This window comes from Gymnoscopelus microlampas (genome assembly GCF_963454915.1).
Source record: "Gymnoscopelus microlampas genome assembly, chromosome: 5".
Lineage (NCBI taxonomy): Eukaryota > Metazoa > Chordata > Actinopteri > Myctophiformes > Myctophidae > Gymnoscopelus > Gymnoscopelus microlampas.
In genome coordinates this window covers 5,616,533-5,634,976 of record NC_139942.1, presented here as the reverse complement: position 1 = coordinate 5,634,976, position 18,444 = coordinate 5,616,533, and the positions used below count along the sequence as shown (strand labels likewise).

Below are 18,444 nucleotides of genomic sequence, written 5' to 3'. Positions count from 1 at the left end.
TCATATCATCATATCATTGCAAACAAGGTACTCACAAAAAACACTTTACAAGCACATAAAGGAAGTGTGGAGGATTACTGCAAAGCAGATGCACTGTGATCACATGGTATGTAGTCTCAGATTGAACTGAAGCTACTAGAACAATTAGAGTGTCCACTAGGGGCACAAACCCACAAACAGAAAGCACAATAACCCCAGTGTCCACTAAAGGGCACCAAACTACAAACATAAAGTTCAGTTATAGACATACAGTGCCTAAAACACATTTAACCTTAAACCTTTAGAACCTTAAACTTTAAACACTACTCATTATTTAACTATATTACCTTTAACACTACTAATACTTTAATACCTTTAACGCTACTAATACCTTAAAAAAAAAACAACACTTATAACCATCAATACTTAATACTATAAACGTTCTTAGTGATCACACTTTGTCTTTCTTTTTTTTTTCAGAAACAGTACTTCCTAGTATTTAAACGTATTGCTCTAACCTTGGAAGTAGGACTCCAAACCAAACACCCTTCCCCCTGGCCTCCACGTTACTCTAACACAGTAGAAAAAACAGTTGCATAGACTACAATACCCATGATACATTGCTGTAAGCAACTTCCTGGTTCCTCCACGTTGACAACAACAACAACCCTGTGTGTGCGAGCATTTGACGGGACCCGACCAGCTCTGTCTCGCAGACCCCATAAAATTACAACAGTGAACATTTGCGCAGTGGATTTCACCCTAGACCATGAGGCATGTCTCGCCTGAGCACTATGCTAGCCTTTATTTTTTAACTCCATCTATGGCTAGCCTCCTAGCCAGCAGCTGCTGCTAGTCACGTGACAACACCACCACGCAGCGCAGCAGCGGTGGAAAGTAACTATAAGTACATTTACTCAAGTAGCCTACAGAACTTCGATTTTGAATTACTTTTACTTTACTGGAGTATTTTCCAATTAAATACTTTTACTTCTACTCCACTGCATCTCAGAGACGATATTGAACATCTACACCACTATGATTATTTAAACTTATAGTTACTTGTAGATTTTGATTATTACAAACATACAGTTTAACCCAACTCCGCCTGCCTGGCTGAGACGCTGACATCGTTTAACACGACAAGAAAATCACATGCGCAAGAACCTTCATCTCCATACTTATCACACACGGAGACGGCTGCATTCCACTTTGATGACGACCATGATGATATTAATATCAGGATACCTTACAGACTTAAGCAGCAACATTGAAATCATTGACATTAACCGATGAACCACGCTGTTTAGCGTCTTTGTACCGTACCTGATCTTTCAACCAACACAACTGCTACTGTGACTAGAAGGACAACTCCTGGAGTGGCTGGAGCTGCTTCCAATCATGACAACCTGCACAATCCGATATTACTGGTGAGTTGCAGCAGAACAAAGTTGATGAAAAGTTTGAAAACAGCCGAGACCACCCGAACCAAATGTGAAATTTGAAACCTACAGCTGTACAACCTGCAAATGACAGCTAAGCATCTAGAATGAACAGAGAGCAGAAGCTGCTTAAATGACCCGCCAGTGTTGCACTGTGGGTATAAGGGCGTGAGTGAGTTGGCTTGTAGCGAATGAGAATGCCAAGAGGTTGAACGTACTGCCGTAAAGGAGTACAACTGTATAAGCGAATGGGGGGGTCCGGGGAGAGTGAATGAAGTATATAAACATTCTGCCTTCCGTGTCTACATGAACTATCGTTACACTGAATTTTTTCTTGCACGGAGTAATCCACATAGTGGGAAACAAGGCTATGGGAGGATGAGCAGCAAGGGACACGGGACATGTTGTTTCAACAGAGACACAGAAGGATGAGCTCTGACTTTGACCAGCAGTTATAAACACGATATATTTGCATGTTCTCCCCGTGTCTCCTAGGGTAGTTAATACCCTCACAAAAACATGTAGTAACCCTGGTCACTATACTGCTTCCCCCTGGTCAGCCGGGGCGCCTGATGGAGGGGAAGGGAACTGGTTGGAATAACGTGTTCCTTCCACGTGCAACCAGGGAAACTCCCCCCTGTCAGGTGACAAGAAGGTCAGCTGGCTCTCATGCATTGAAGGAAGTATCAGCTCGGCCCTGGCCTCCCTAAGCTGGTGGGGGGAGTGTAGTGCCCAGGATCACAACATAAATGGCTCTCACGTGCACGCTGGTTGGTAGTGTTATGAAACTTTCATACAGAGCGTATTGTTTTCAGGCCTTTTGACCATGACAATGTCACACGAAGCAGCTTTAACTTGTTGAAGCCAGAAGCCTTAATAAAATAATGAAATTATAAAAATTATAGCTTACGTGTACATTTGCCAAATGGCTAATGAAGAAGTGCTATATTTTCGTATCTACAGTACTGTATACTGTAGGTCCAAAATAACCAAGCATAGCCTTTTAGGGAGGGTAATAAACATTTCACCAACTTTTATTTACAGAAAAGAGATGTTTGCTTTTCATGTACTGCTTTTGGTTTCATTTGGTAGAAAACTAAATCTATTACTTACAAGGTAATTTCATATCAATTTATATATTTTTAGTGGCGCTAGCCGCTCGATCCTGCTCTATCTACCTAAAGCTACCTTCACACAGGGTGTGATTTTTTATTAAATGAACAGTAATTACATTATTATTGCATTTATGACTGATACTATGACTTGGTGGGACCACGACCCATGATGGACTTCTTAGTGTTTCTTTCAGGTTTCAAAAGCATTATATAACACTTTGGTCCAAACAGCGCCACCAAAAGGCCAAAACTAGATGCTAAAATAGCAAATACCTCCACTACATCTGCATATTTGCCTGGAGAGCTGATATACGCTGGGACGAAGGCTATCCACACGGCACAGAAGATCAACATGCTAAACGTGATTAACTTGGCTTCATTGAAGTTGTCTGGAAGATTCCTTGCCATGAATGCTAGGACGAAGCTGAGGAGTGCCAGTAAACCAATATAACCTAGTAACACTGCAAACCCAACTGTTGATCCCACTTCACACTCATAGACTATCTTATCACTGTTGTACTGTGTGTTTTTATGAGGAGTTGGTGAGGCAGACACAAGCCAGACTGTGCAGATTATTGCCTGGATGGAAGTAAGAGCCAGAACTGTTCCTCTTTGCTGCATAGAACCGAACCACTTCATAATGTCTGTACCCCCAGGCTTGGAGGCCTTGAACACGGCCAACACCACCATAGTCTTTACCAGGATACATGAGACACACAGCACAAAGCTGATCCCAAATACTGCATGCCTCAGCTGACATGTCCAGTGCCTGGGGCGGCCAATGAACAGAAGTGAACACATGAAACACAGTTTCAGTGACAGCAAAAGTTGGAAACTGAGTTCTGAGTTGTTGGCGCGTACCATGGGTGTGTCACGATGATAGACGAAGATTCCCATGACAATGGCACAGATAAGTGTGCCTATCAATGAGATGGTTGTCAAGGAGATACCCAGGGCCTCATGGTAGGAGAGGAACTCCACACTCTTAGGGACACAGTGGTCACGCTGGGGACTGGACCAGAAGTCCTCTGGACAACTGGTGCACTCTGTAGAGTCTAACAAAGACGGAAAAGTTAAAGGAACAGACAAGTAGTTGAAAAATGCACATCTACATACATACAAATTCTGCTCACTTAAATTTTAATTAAGGTCCCAAAGTATCTGTCAAATGACTTTCCACTTGTCAATAAAACTCACCAGTATTACACTCTAGGCCTAGTGGGTAAAAACTGCTTCTTGTACAGCACAGCAGTGGAATGGAACAAATTGACATAGGAAATTAAATCGAGTTTCCCTCATTGCATCCCAAAAAAACTCACACAAATTGCTACAAAAGAATACTTAATAACCAATACAGAAACGTTTTTGGGTCTAACTAGGTTAACTTTATTAATTATTATTAAGACTCTTCTTATTAATAACTATTGTTTGGATTTTATCCTCAATCTGTTACATTTCATGTTGTTTGTTTTGTATTTTATGTCCAGAGGACCACAATGGAAACTAGAAAATGTGCTCCTCAGAGCACAGGTCTCCGCCAGGCGAGGTGGTAAAACTGTTCCTGATTAATTCTGTCTTACCTATTTATATTACATATTGTGATATCACGTGAAGCTTGACCAATGTTAGTAGTTCACAGGACGGACACACACACACACACACACACACACACACACACACGGACGGACAAAGTGAAAACATACTCTCCACCATGCCTTCGGCCTGGCGGAGACTTCGGCCTTGGGTCCACTTTCTGACATCTTCTTTAAGAATGCGGCACCAGCTTCATCAACTTGAACGTCTTCTAGAACTTTAAGTGATCTGTAGCGTCTCCTCTTACTGGTGTAATGTGCTCGTTGATGTTGTCTTTCATCTATTGAATACTGTGACCAGTGCCTTCTTTTCCTTTCGATGTTCTTTACAGACTCTTGTACTTTTTCTTCCAGAGAATGTAGCAATCTTTGCTGTGTCATGTTGTCAGCATTTGTGGCTCGTCTTCGTTTTTTTGTCATTTAGGGATTCAAGTGCTCTTTGTCTCTGTTTCTTAGCTTTGGCCTTCTGCTGTCGGCGTTGCGCCTTTGCTTCTTCATGAGGTTTCAGACGATTATTTCCTGATTCTTCAGTTTGCGTAATGAGAGTTAGTTGCATTGTGTGATTTCAGCTGTGATCTCTGTTTGTACTGGAAAGTACTGTTCCTGATTAATCCTGTCTTACCTATTTATATTACATATTGTCACGTGTCACTTGACCAATGTTAGCTTGATCCCGCTGGCTTGACCAATGTTAGCTTGGCTAGGGGGGGGGGACTCACGCTGTGTCCCCCCCCCCCCCCCCCCCCCCCCCCAGCCAAGCTAACAATAAGCGTACAGGGTACGTCACACGTAACCTTTGTGGCCGTCTTTTTGCAATGGTTTTCAATGGGAACGGAGATTTTTGTTGCCATTCGCAGATTTCCACAACAAAAAGCTCCGTTCCCATTGCAAACCATTGCAAAAAGACGGCCACATATAGGCAGTATTAAAGTTGGGTGTGACCGTACCCTCAGACATGATTGTTTTTTTGCTTTTTTATCCTCTGTGATTATACAAATGTGTCTGTATATTGTTATGTACTAATGTGCTTTTTTCTGCGCTATCACCAAATCAATCACCACCAATCAAAACTCAATTGATGAATCAAAAGACTCAATCAATCAATCAATCAATCAATCAACCTGTCTGATTGCTGATCTCTCCCTCAGAACAAAACTGTGCACACACACTCCCTGTATGCCAGAGCAGAACCTCTGCCCCAAATTCTTCACATGGGCCTGTCATAGCGCCACCAGGGAGCCGTTTTTTGACCTTTTTTGACAGATTTTGTCCAAACGTCACACAAATCGGTATACCGTATCTCTATAGTCATGTGGCCTGTTTTGAACAAAATGCCGCAAATCATGAACGCAGCGTCCGATTGCGGTGAAACTTCTTTGCATGCACATTCACACTACGTTGAGGAACAAATGCCACCCTTTCAACATTGCCCTATTATAGCTTCATCATGAGGCCGATTTTTGCAAAACATTTATTATTATTTTGATATTACAGATGCTAGGTTAATTTTATACCTGGTATCCTAGAATTTACAATGTACAGATTATTATTTGTTGGCTCACTGCAGCGAGCTCACACTAGTTCTTCCCTTTATATTATATTTATTAAGTGTGTCTGCAAATTCTTCCTGTGAAATTCGTCCCGTAACGGCGCCCTTACGGTTGACGCAACTCCCACAATATATACATCAAAACGTGTGGCTTGGCCATACTTTTTCTTGCCGTTACACGTTACCACGGCGACGTAATATGCAAGGAACGCCGCCAAAAGAAAAAATCTATGTTTTTCTTTCAGAAAAATCTGAAAACCTCACCTCACTTTCGAGCCACATTACTCTGACATACTGTTACGCAGAAACATGATTTGAACGTGAAACAGCACACGCTAACAGGGACTTTATCGTGGTTCACACTGTATTCGAATAAGTCACACGTTTTTTCTGCAATCACAGTTCAAAATTTGGGCATTTTAAGCTAACTTTCAAACTTAGAGTGTGACGACTCATTAAGGAGAGGACTGACTCCCCCGGAAATCTACCAAACAAATCGTTGGCACGGCCAAAATATTCACCTTATGTGTTTTGGGCATTGTGTACTGTAGCCACACTTGTCTTCTTTCACACAATGTGAAAATGAGTTCCATCAGGCTCCTCCATTGTGACTCATGTTAATTGTCTCCGCCATGTGTGTGTCTGTCTGTCTGTGAACAGCTAATCTCCTAGATGCTAAAATAGCAAATACCTCCACTACATCTGCATATTTGCCTGGAAAGCTGATATATGTGGGACGAAGGCCACACGGCACAGAAGATCAACATGCTAAAAGTGATTAACTTGGCTTCATGGAAGTTGTCTGGAAGATTCCTTGCCATGAATGCTAGGACGAAGCTGAGGAGTGCCAGTAAACCAATGTAACCTACTGTATAACCAAATTAACTCAATCAATTAATCAATAAACTCAATCAATCAACCAACCAGTCTGATTGCTGATCTCTCCCTCAGAACAAGGAATGCAGTCAAAGCAGCAGACAGGTTCTCCTTTCCTTATGGCCACACGGGTTCCAGGGGAACAGCTCTCACTGCACACTGACCGAGGAGGCTACAGAGGAAAGGAACAATGATCAGTTTCAGTCTAAACTAAATTAAATTCACATCATGAGCTCAACATTAGCTACTTAAGAAAGCCAAAGTGACCTTTTTGGATTCAAAGTTCCAGAAGATTTTGTCTTCATCAAGGATGAGTTCTTCATATCCGGAGGCTGACTTTTTGACCACACCCACATTGTGAACCTTCATGCTTCCATCATGGAGCCACACCCAATTCATGACATCATAGATTGGTAAAGGATCACCATTCTCATCAAATGATACATCATCACCAAATGAAGTGGTGAAGTTGACCTTTTCCAGGTAATAGACAAGCTAGACATTGTGATGAGGAAAATTATGAAGAACTTAAAGGGGTTATCACTCATTCTCAACATTTAAGTATGTAATTTATATAATTTAGGGCTGATTTGAAGCCAAGAGCATGGGAACCAATTTGTTGGGGGTCATCAGCAGACATCCCACTCTGGAGAAAATCATTTGCGGGAGGTGCGTGCGGGAGGTGCGCGTGCACGTTTTTGGTACTTTTTTTTGTGTGTTTTTTGTAGTTTTAATTCATGTTTTTTCTTTAATTATACATTACTTATGTTTGCCTGATTTTACCATCTCTATTTGACCAATATAAATCTACAGTACAAGCACATAAATAGATCTTTATCTATCTCTCCCAAGTAGCATTCCATCTCTTATTTGATCAATATACACTGAATCAGTTATCTGAAAAACTAGCAAATCTACAAGCACTTAAACAGATCTTTATCTATACACATACAGTCACTTTAAACTCTTTCTGCCTGGAGTATTAGTTATTTGGGCATCATTAGTGTAGCTATTAAAGCCATGAGCAGATCTACAGGCAAGCTCACACCCCTTGTGAGCTTGCCTGTAGATCTTTGTAGATCTTCCAATTTCACTAGGCTATTTGAATGCTTTCGGCACACGTTTTTAGCTTTGATCTCTCTCATCAAAATTGATGTAGATAATAAATTGGCAGCAGCAGCAGCAGTTGCGCTGTGCTTTTTTTTGCAAACTTTTAATAAAGTATTCAATCAAAGCTACAAAGAGGACATAAGTGTTTTAGCTGAGCTTCATCAACAATGCTGCCAGCTTAACATACCCCGACGTGCCTTTTGCAGTCATTAAGGCCTCCGTGAGCTGAGAGAAGTCACAATCGAGATGGCAGTCGAGCGGAGCGGTCGCATTTTCGTTCGCTCCCTAGCACAAAAGAAACAACGTCTGCTTCGACTGGAAAGGATCCTAAAGGCCAGCGACTTTTTCTTGCTGTGCTACACGGCAATACTACAGGGATTAATTCTCATCGAGTCCCAGGAGGTGCTATTGCCAAGGAATACAAACTCCAATGGAACCTTACAGAACGACGCTAAAACGTTGTTTTTCAAAGCACTGAGCACACGGAAAGCGGCTTGTTCACGGAGGAAACAACCAACCCAGATCGACGGAGCGACGGTAAGGAAGATCATCTCTCTGAGTTTGTTGCTATCCGGTGGTATTCACCCAAATCCAGGGCCTACCACTGTGAATTCAACGTTAACGGGAGCTTCGTATAGTACAAGCTTCTATAGCGATGATCGCAACACAGCGTGCAGCACACGCTTCGGCGGAGAACAACAACAACATCAAACCGAACCCCCCAGTCGATCATCACACAACGGCGTTTGGTCTCAGACCCACTCACCAGACAAGGAAGTGCCCCAGTCGAAGACTGGAGAAACGAGAATGGATTATTTGTCCCGGCTAGCGACGGAGATGAAGGCACGGTTCACTGGATACACACTCGCTAACAGACCCCCGTCGACGTCACAGAGGATTCCCTCGACACGCCGACGCAGAGAGGATTTCCCCATGCAACACGGGAGACCAAAACAAACACAGGGTGTCCCACCGAGTGGAATGCTGGGAAACGGAGTTTTTCCCCCTGCTTTCTCAATGGATACAGCTCGTCGTTCACAAGGTTTCCCTTTGTGGGGAAGGCTTGTAAGCAGAGACGTTTTTCTCCCTGTTTTGCAAGGAGGACAACTACAATGTGTCCCACCGAGAGGAATGCTGGGAAACGGAGTCCTTTTCCCTGCTTTGTCAATGGACCCAGGTCGTCATTTACACAGTTTTCCTTTGTGGGGAAGGCTTGTAAACAGGGAATTTTTTCCCCCTGTTTATCACACCATGGCGCCAGCACAGAACTTCTGCTTCACCCCTCCCCCACCCCCCACTGCCCTGCTGCAATCACAAAGACCCCACCCCCCTCCCCCGATCACACCTCCACTCCCCCCCTACCCAACCTCCCCCCACCCCCAACACATCCACCACAGCAGGACAGAGGAAGGTCTGGCAGTCCCCACTGCAGAGACCACGAAACCAGCGGAACAGGTTTTAACCCAAACCCCCCTACCCCACCACCCATCAGCGACTCCAGACCCCCCCCCACCCACCCACTCCTCCCCCACCCACCTTTGAAGCTACAGGAACAAAGCTCAAGGATCCTGACTTTTTCCAGACTGAACAGATGGACACGATGTTCTCCAAAAAAGGTCTACACATCATTCACCTGAATGTGAATAGCCTCAAAAACTCCTCAAAGATGTCTGAACTAAGATCCATGTTTGGAAATGGCAAGGTAGGGATTCTCTCTTTTTCAGAGACAAAACTGGATGACTCAGTAGACGACTCTGAAATTGAGATAATAGGCTACAATGTCATTAGGAAAGACAGAAATCTTTGTGGAGGGGGGGTATGCATTTATGTGAGATCTGACATCATTTTCAATGTGTACCCAATTTTGGAGAACAACTCCACGGAATCGGTCTGGATAAAGATCATCTATCCTCACGCTAAACCCCTGATAATTGGCGCAATCTACAGGCCCCCAGATCAAAATGATTTTTATGATTTAATTGAGGAGCACATGTCAATCATTGGAAATTCGGAATTGATTCTAATTGGCGACTATAATACCGATGTACTTCGGAAAGACGCCGCTATATTTAAATCTTTCAGAAAATTCTGTGACATGCATAGCCTCACCCAAATGATAAAAAATATCACGAGGGTAGGCCCCACTTCTCAAACCATCATTGACCTCATTTTGACATCAGACCAGTCAAGGATTCCTTTAAGCGGGGTCATTGAGTGCAGTCTAAGCGACCATAACATAATTTTCTGCACGCGTAAGATTCACAGATCTGTAGTTGACTGTCATAGCACGGTCGGCTGCAGGGCTATGAAAACTTACTCATCAGAGGCGCTCACAACAGCCCTTGAGAAAATTGATTGGTCAAATGTACTCAGTGGCTCCTCGGCCGAGGAGTCTTGGACTGGTTTCAAAACTGCTTTTGTGTCTGTTATTGATAGCCTAGCGCCCAAGAAGGTGGTGAGAGTCAGAGCCCGTACACAACCCTGGATGAAGGGAGACATCCTAAATGCCATCAAACTCAGAAACAAATTGTACTCTGAGTTCAGGAAATGCAAAAATTTGCAACTACTTGAAAGATGCAGAAATCAACGAAATGTAGTAAACAAATTGGTCAAAACTGCCAAAAAGAATTTCTTAAATGAAAGCATTGAGGCAAACAAAAGCCACCCACAAAAGCTGTGGGAAGCGCTACAGAAATTGGGCTGCAACAACAAAATTCAAACCAAAACTACAAACATCTGCATTATTTCAAGTGGCGTGCTCATTACTGACAAGCAAGCGGTAGCGAACTGTTTTAACAGCTTTTTTACCACCATTGCAACCCAGTTGGTAAACAAACTTCCTCAGCATTCAGGTTTGTACGGCTCTGACCACATCCATGCTTACTATGACAAAATAGGGGCTAAAAAAGACTCATTCTCATTCAAACCAGTAAATGCTGATGATGTGCAGAAAAAAACTTTTAGCCCTCCAGCCGAACAAGGCCACCGGCCTTGACAATATCCCCACCAGATTCCTCAGAGACGCAGCTACTGCTATTGCCCCCATAGTAGCCCAAATCACAAACCTATCCATCAGCCAGTGTCACGTCCCACAGGATTTCAAATTGGCAAGAGTTATCCCTCTGCATAAAAAAGGAAGCAAATTAGAACCTGGCAACTATAGGCCTGTTTCCATCCTTTGTTCCATCTCAAAGGTTGTAGAGCGAATAATTCAAGAACAAATCAACAGCTACCTCAGCGAGCATAAACTGTTGTTTGAATTCCAATCGGGCTTCAGAACCTCCCATTCCACTGACACATGCCTGCTGTATTTGACCGACTACATCAAACGTGAGGTAGACGCGGGCAAATACTGCGGCATGGTCATGTTGGACCTCCAAAAAGCGTTCGACACTGTAAACCATTCAATTTTACTTGACAAGCTGAGGGCGATTGGTTTTGACTGCACATCACTAAACTGGATGAGATCCTACCTGGAGGGAAGAGAACAAGTGGTTGACATCAACGGAACCATGTCCTCTTCCCTCCCGGTGAGCTGTGGGGTTCCTCAGGGCAGCATTCTAGGGCCGTTACTGTTCCTTTTATACATTAACGACATGAATGCTGCCTGTAACTGCAAATTGTTCCTGTTCGCTGATGACTCGGCACTCCTGATCTCGGGAGAGGACAAGCTGCAAGTTGAGGAGGCGCTCAGCTCCGAACTCTCAAAAATCCGTACTTGGCTTACTGATAACAAACTGTCACTACACCTTGGGAAAACTGAATCCATTCTCTTTGGGACCAAACATTCCCTCAGACAGATGGATGTAAATGATTTCAAGGTCAAAGTCGATGGCACAATTATCTCTAGCAAAGAAGAGATTACCTATTTGGGTTGTATTCTCGACAAATACCTGTCAGGTGAAAGCATGGGGACAAAGGTGGTCAAAATAGTAAACCAGAGAACCAAATTTATGGGCAGAGTTTCCTCTTTTGTCAACCCTCAGGCCCTCAGGACCCTCTCAGGGGCCCTGATTCAACCACATTTTGACTATGCTAGCACCTCCTGGTACTCCAACACCTCAGTGTCACTGAAGACTAAACTTCAAACCTCCCAAAACAAACTGATTCGGCTACTCCTCGGATTGGGGCCCATGACCCACCTTTCTCCCACCCATTTTGCCAGCCTAGGCTGGCTCAGGGTGGAAGACAGGGTTAAACAACTAAAAATGGGACTGGCCTTCAAAATTGTAAATGAAAATTTGCCCGATATGCCCCCTATTCCCGCATATCTGAGTAAATACCTCCAAAAGGTTAGTGACACCCACAGTCACAATACCAGAGGGAGTGCAAACAACAATTTGGTACCACCCACCCATAAAACAAACATGGGCAAATTCTCCTTCTACAGCACTGCCACCCAGGTTTGGAATGGTCTAACCCCATCCCTCAAAAAATGCAGTTCGCTGGGCTCATTTAAAAGAGCATTAAAAAATCACTTTTCAGGAGGCCAAAAGAGGAGGTAGTACCATTTTCCCGTTAGACAGCCGACCCCCCCCCCCCCCCCCTGTTCTTGTACATATCTTTCCCCCCTTTTTTATTCCATTGGCTGTACATAGTGTTATGTGTATATATATATATATATATATATATATATATATATATATATATATATATATATATATATATATATATATATATATATGTATGTATATATATATATATATATATATATATATATATAAAAAAAAATTGCTGTTTTTTTTTTTTTATTATTATTTCATGGTGTAATGATATTCGAACTGTGGTGCCACTATATATGTCTATGAATTGAATACCAAGGCCCTCATTGGAAACAAGTCCGCAAGGACTTTTATGAACGGACCTGTTAGACAAAGTATTTTAAATGTAAATGTGTTGTTTTACATTCTTTTGCCTAATAAAATATTCAATCAATCAAAAAACTGTTACATACAGTGCAACGGGCAAAAGTTATTATTTTAGACACAGGTAACTCCTTGAGTACTGTGGGTATTTTTTTTCTCTCCATCTGAGACCAGTGGTTGGTCACTTTTAGACGCCCACTCCTCCCACAATGAATGACATTAATTATTTTTGTCAGATTGACAGTTGAGCGTCGAATGAGAACAAAGAAGGTTGCAGATCCGGTCTGTGTGAGCCTCATGTGTGCAAACCGACACAGTAGGCGGGCTCTAGTCCGGATCTGAGTAGTGAGAAGTGAATAGGAACCGTTCCCACAATTTGATCGACATTTGGTCGGCATTTGCGGGAGATTTATTGTCGCTCGTGGGTGTCGGGAGCGGACGCTAATTCCCAGGAGACTCCCGGAATTTCGGGAGAGCTGGGATGTCTGCATCAGTGATGATGGCAAGAGCGGTCTGTGGCCCGCCCTAGTCAGCCTGCAGTCTAACATGGTGATTTTACCTCCAGCAGAAACGGCTTGTCTAGAAAATAATCCTTTTAAGCCTTTTCAGCCAAGTCAGTTATATTGTATACAAGTATGTCTTGTGAAAACGAATATATAAGTATATGCCATAAAGCTATAAATAGCTATGATTTACTTGCAAAGCAAATATCTACCCCTTAACACTTCACGCTCCCTGTAGCCTACCCCCACCTTCTGCTATTGCTATGTTATTTAAACAGATGCTAGGTTCATTTTCTACCTGGTATCCTAGAAATTCAATGTACAGATTATAATTATTGTCTCTGCCAGGCCGAAAGGCATGGCGAGAGAGTATGTTTTGCCCCCTGTCCGTCCGTCCGTCATTCCGTGTGTCCGTCCGTCCTTCTGTCTGCGAGCAGCTAATCTCCGCCACCGTTGGCCCTGTCACTGTGAAATGTGCACACACACACTCCCTGGATGCCACAGCAGAACCTCTGCCCCACATTTTTCAGATCAGCATGTCATAACGCCACCATGAGGCCGACTTTTGCAAAACACATTTTTGGATATTACTCCAACAGATATTGTCCGAACAACACGCAAATCGGTACACAGTATCTCTATAGTCATGTGATCAACACGGATCTGTCCGATTTTCCATATGCCATCCTGATTGCCTAAGATTGTCTTCCAAAGTTTGCAGGATTGGTTCATTTTTAACAAAATGCCTCAAATCATGAACGCAGCATGGGATTTCCGTGAAATTTTCCATGGAGATTCCCACTTGGCCCAGGAAGAAATGCCAAACTTTCATATCAGCCTCACTTTTGTAAAACACATTTTTTTTACAAATCGGTCCACAGTATCTCCATAGTCATGTGATCAAGATGGATCTGTCCGATATTTCCTATTCCATCATATTTGGCTAACATTGGCTTCCAAAGTTTGCAGGATAGGTTATATTTCAACAAAAATCCTCAAATCATGAACGCAGTGTGCGATTTCAGTGAAGTTTTGCACGCACATTCCCAGTAGGCTGAGGAAGAAATGGCACCCTTTTCACATTGGCCTGTTATAGTGCCACCAGGAGGCCATAATAACCTACCTGACCTGGCGGAGACTTGTGCTCCGAGGAGCACTTTTTCTAGTTTATAGTATAATGTTTGCATTCTATGTATGTGATTTCCTTGCTTAATGTAAAGTCACTCTAGATAAAAGCATTTGCTAAGTGCTTAAATTGTAAATTGATTGTACTTTGTAAGTGGTCAAGCGTGTGTGTGTGTGTGTGTGTGTGTGTGTGTGTGTGTGTGTGTGTGTGTGTGTGTGTGTGTGTGTGTGTGTGTGTGTGTGTGTGTGTGTGTGTGTGTGTGTGTTTTTCAAGTGGGCCCTGATCCTACCCCTGCTCTATAGCAATTATTTTTAACAAAACGCATTTTGATTTAACCAAACACTGACAAACATTACCAGGCAATTAGTATGACTACACATCACAATCAGAACATCAGATATGTTTTTCTTTCTTTCTTTCTTTTTTTCGTTGGATCATTGTCAGTATCCATAGTACAATTGTTATTCATAATACAATAATAATGCATTTTTCATCCTGCTGTGTTCATTTTTCATGTGTTTTACCAATGTCTATTTACATAATTATTCACTATTAGACTAAATTTGAGTCTAACTACAACATTTTACAGGTAAACTGTGAATTCATGTCATACCTGCCATAGTTGTATTGTCTGCAAACTGGCACAGCTGTGCCCGATGAAAGGCCCTCTTCCTGGCACACATTGCAACATGGCATGGAGGGCATGGCCCAGAGCATACACAGCCTTGTACACATTATACTCTGGTCTGAGGTCAGACACATCCAACAGTGACGTTTCTGCTGTTCCTAGGTCCTCTTGTCCAGTACACACCCCTCCACCATTATCCACCCACTCTGTAGGAAGGGGTGCAAACTTACACTGAAATGTGTGCTCCCAAAACTGCCTCACCTGAAAAAAACAATGACAATTAAGACTTAAACAAAAATAAACCAATTTCATATTCAATTAACCAAAAATACTCACAATGCTATTTTCATGTCTGTTGTCAGGGTCATTGTCAGGATGTATTTTTAACAAGAAGTCTTTGAGACCTGGTATATCTCCACGACGGATGGCAATACCCAGGGTGCCTCTCAGGTACGGCATGAAGTTAGTCTGGAGTTTGGCCGATGATGTCCACGCCTCACTGGCCATCCATTGCAGACCTGTCACATTCTGCTTTACCACCTATTGTGTTGAATAAAATATATTAATATTGGTTAATGTGAAGTGAATATCTGTATGCTTATTGTATACAGAATCACTGAGATAAAAGGGGAAATAAAAACATGTGTAATGATTAAATTGCATTTTATGATTTTTTTTAATTAAACCTGTTGTTTTTTATTCTTAAAGAATGTGTACACTTCAATATAGTTGATTTCATATTCCTTTTAATTATGAATAATAAACCAAACCTCCTCCAGGAGTTTAGCCAAACGGCTCTCATATACAAATGCAATGACCACACGAGCTGTGGATTTCTTCATCACAGAGACAATCCTCTGAAGTTCATCTGGGTCAGAGTCCTTGGGCACAACCTCCACATACGCTAGACAAGCCAAACCAGACTGGGCCAGCTCAGACTGGAAGGATCTGGCAGCATTGTGTCCATAGTCATCATCAATCAACAGCATTCCTACCCAGGTCCACCTGAACCACCTCATAATCTGGAGCATAGCTCGCACCTGATTGGATATAATGGAGAGATACGTGCTTAGGCTAGGCTAGATTATTCACATAGTGAATCAGTGAATCTACTACACAGATTCCACAATAGAAAAGGTCTAATCATTCCCTGTTGATGCTGTCAATAAAGACCTTCAGCACCAGCCGCACTATATCAAGATATGCAATACCGTAATAAACTCAATATGGTATTTGTCAAGTGTGTGGAACACGTACTTCTAGGTAGGTCCCCAGCAAATTCAGTTAATAGCACCAACATCAGTTTAACCACTTTATCCCTACAGTATATACATTGGCTACTGTATTTGAAAAGAGCGAAAATACAAGCTCACAACTATGTGAGCTTGTAGATCTTTTATTTCAAAAAGTGTATCTGGGAACATTTTAAAAATACTGTGGAAACATATGACATGACTTGAAAAACTAAATGTACCTGGAAGGCGTCACTTGGGATTGTTCTAAAGAAGGATGGGAACTGGTTATGGTCACTCAGACAGGCGCAGGTGGAAAAGTAACTGACCTACAAAAGGTACAACACATCTGTTCTCTAATATATTAAATCATTGACAACTGTCCACTGCAAACAGAGAATAAGAGCATGTGAGCATTTGAGAATATAGCAATATTACCTGTGTTATAATCAACCCCCCCCCCCCTCATATTATTATTCATAAAACCCACAGAAACTTCAATTTACTATAAATACCAAAAATAGCAGATCCACAAGATCACAACGTGTCATATGGTGTCAGGTTGTAAGCTTGTAGATCGGCTATTTGTGGTGCTTTTGTGTGACACTGTGGTATGACAAAGTAGGGCATTTATGTACGAAAAAAAGTTTCTGCTCGACAGCGACGATTATGTTCTGTCTTTCAAGCTGTAAAAAAGACTAAATGCATTATGTATCATATTTTAGATTAATTAATAGTGAAGTAACCAAAATAAGGCATACAATATGTCATGGTATAAGGGGGTTCAAATAGGAAAGTTACCTGGGGCACTCTGTATAAACCTAACATTCTAGCAATAGCAATAGAACTTGTTGAGGAATCAGCACCCACAATTCCTAGCACTGGAGGGGAGCCAACACATCTCTCATCCAATTGAAACTGTTCCTCTCTCCCAGTGACGAATGACAATGTTGCACGGAATGTAACTCCAAGCGTTACACAGGTATCATAGAGACTATATCCCAGAGTCACATTGGGTAGTAGGCTGCTGTTTCTGTTGATCTCATTAATGGCAAAGGCCATGGTCTGTGCAGACCTGAAGCCATCAAGGTGAAATCTAACACACAAAACTCTACTGTAACCATACATGTTTATCTTGGTAGAAATATACAGAATCAACTAATCCTATATCCTATATGGTACTATAAATCAAAACAAGTTGCCTATTGTCTTGCTTGTTATTGTATTTATGATACTCACCCATAGCAAGTGGGATCCTGTTGCTTGGAGATGAAAGACAATTCAGAATAGACAGAGTAGAGGTGGATATGAAACAAGCCACCCAGAATAAAGTCTCCAGCCTTATACACTCTGTTCAGATTAAACTGTTCCTGTAACTCACAAGAAGAGGAAGGGGAGGAAGACAAAGCAGAGAAGAAAGAGAACAAAATCAAGATCAAATACATGTATGAAAACAGGTGTGTGTCTAGTGAAACCCTCATGACTGTCCTCCTCTGTCTAACACCCTCCCCCCTTTCTAAATCCATTGTCCAGTGGTTGCATTTTATACACAGTGCCATGCCGTCCCCTGTGTTATGCCACTACGTAATCATTCACACCAGAGGCAGTAGAGGCAGGGCTTAACACTAACAATCCTTTCATATAAAACATTATGTTGTGTCTGTCCTATAATGTGTCAATCAAACTATCTTACCAGGGCTACATTGGCAACACACACACACACACACACACACACACACACACACACACACACACACACAGAATAATTAATTAATAATTAAGAATAATTATTTTCTTTATTAGGGCTAGGTTGTAATAGCCATGGAAAAAAATCATTGTGTGTCAGTGATGACATCTTAATATGTTTTCAGCATGTTGAAAAGTACCAGAAATTCACTGTTTTGGGCTTGAACCTTTGAACTTCATCTCCATTATAAAGTGATTGAAATTGTTAGATTCATTAAAAATGTACTTTGCATTTCCTCATAATAACTTAAAACGACATATTTAAATTTCATATTTTTTATCCTATAATACATTGCAAAACCCAAAACCCCCCAAAAAAAACTGTCACTGTGTGGGACTAAACACAAAAACAACATATCAATGTCACTAACCACACAAGCCACAACGCGCACAATATCTTCGCGCAACCTGTAGGCCACTTCACACTGCTCAGCACACATCTGCCCCCTCGAAGCATAATTAATTGCGGCCAACACAAACTCACAACATTACGGTCGGCCATGTTGTTCCTTAGCGTCATCGCCGAACACCGCCCAGCGAGACCCAAACCGCGAGGCGGACCAAATTTCGTGTACACCATTTTACCTTTTATTTCCTCCGAGGTGGAAACTGGAAAGACTGGTGATGCGAGGTTAGTTCCCTTTAGCTCTCAGCACGCTGTGTGTGTGTGTGCGTGCGTGT

The 18,444-nt window shown here is 42.2% G+C and overlaps 1 protein-coding gene across 1 annotated transcript; it reads right to left on the bottom strand.

Moving 5' to 3' along the window:
• Positions 1 to 2,677: 2,677 nt before the first annotated feature.
• LOC311044863 (extracellular calcium-sensing receptor-like) lies at positions 2,678 to 17,462 on the bottom strand (the record flags this gene model as incomplete). Its single annotated transcript, XM_084056676.1, has 9 exons — positions 2,678 to 3,591; positions 6,602 to 6,725; positions 6,821 to 7,048; positions 14,771 to 15,046; positions 15,122 to 15,325; positions 15,556 to 15,825; positions 16,260 to 16,346; positions 16,819 to 17,113; positions 17,257 to 17,462. The coding sequence occupies 9 exons, from the start codon at positions 17,460 to 17,462 to the stop codon at positions 2,678 to 2,680; spliced, it is 2,604 nt and encodes an 867-aa protein (XP_083912802.1).
• Positions 17,463 to 18,444: the final 982 nt, after the last annotated feature.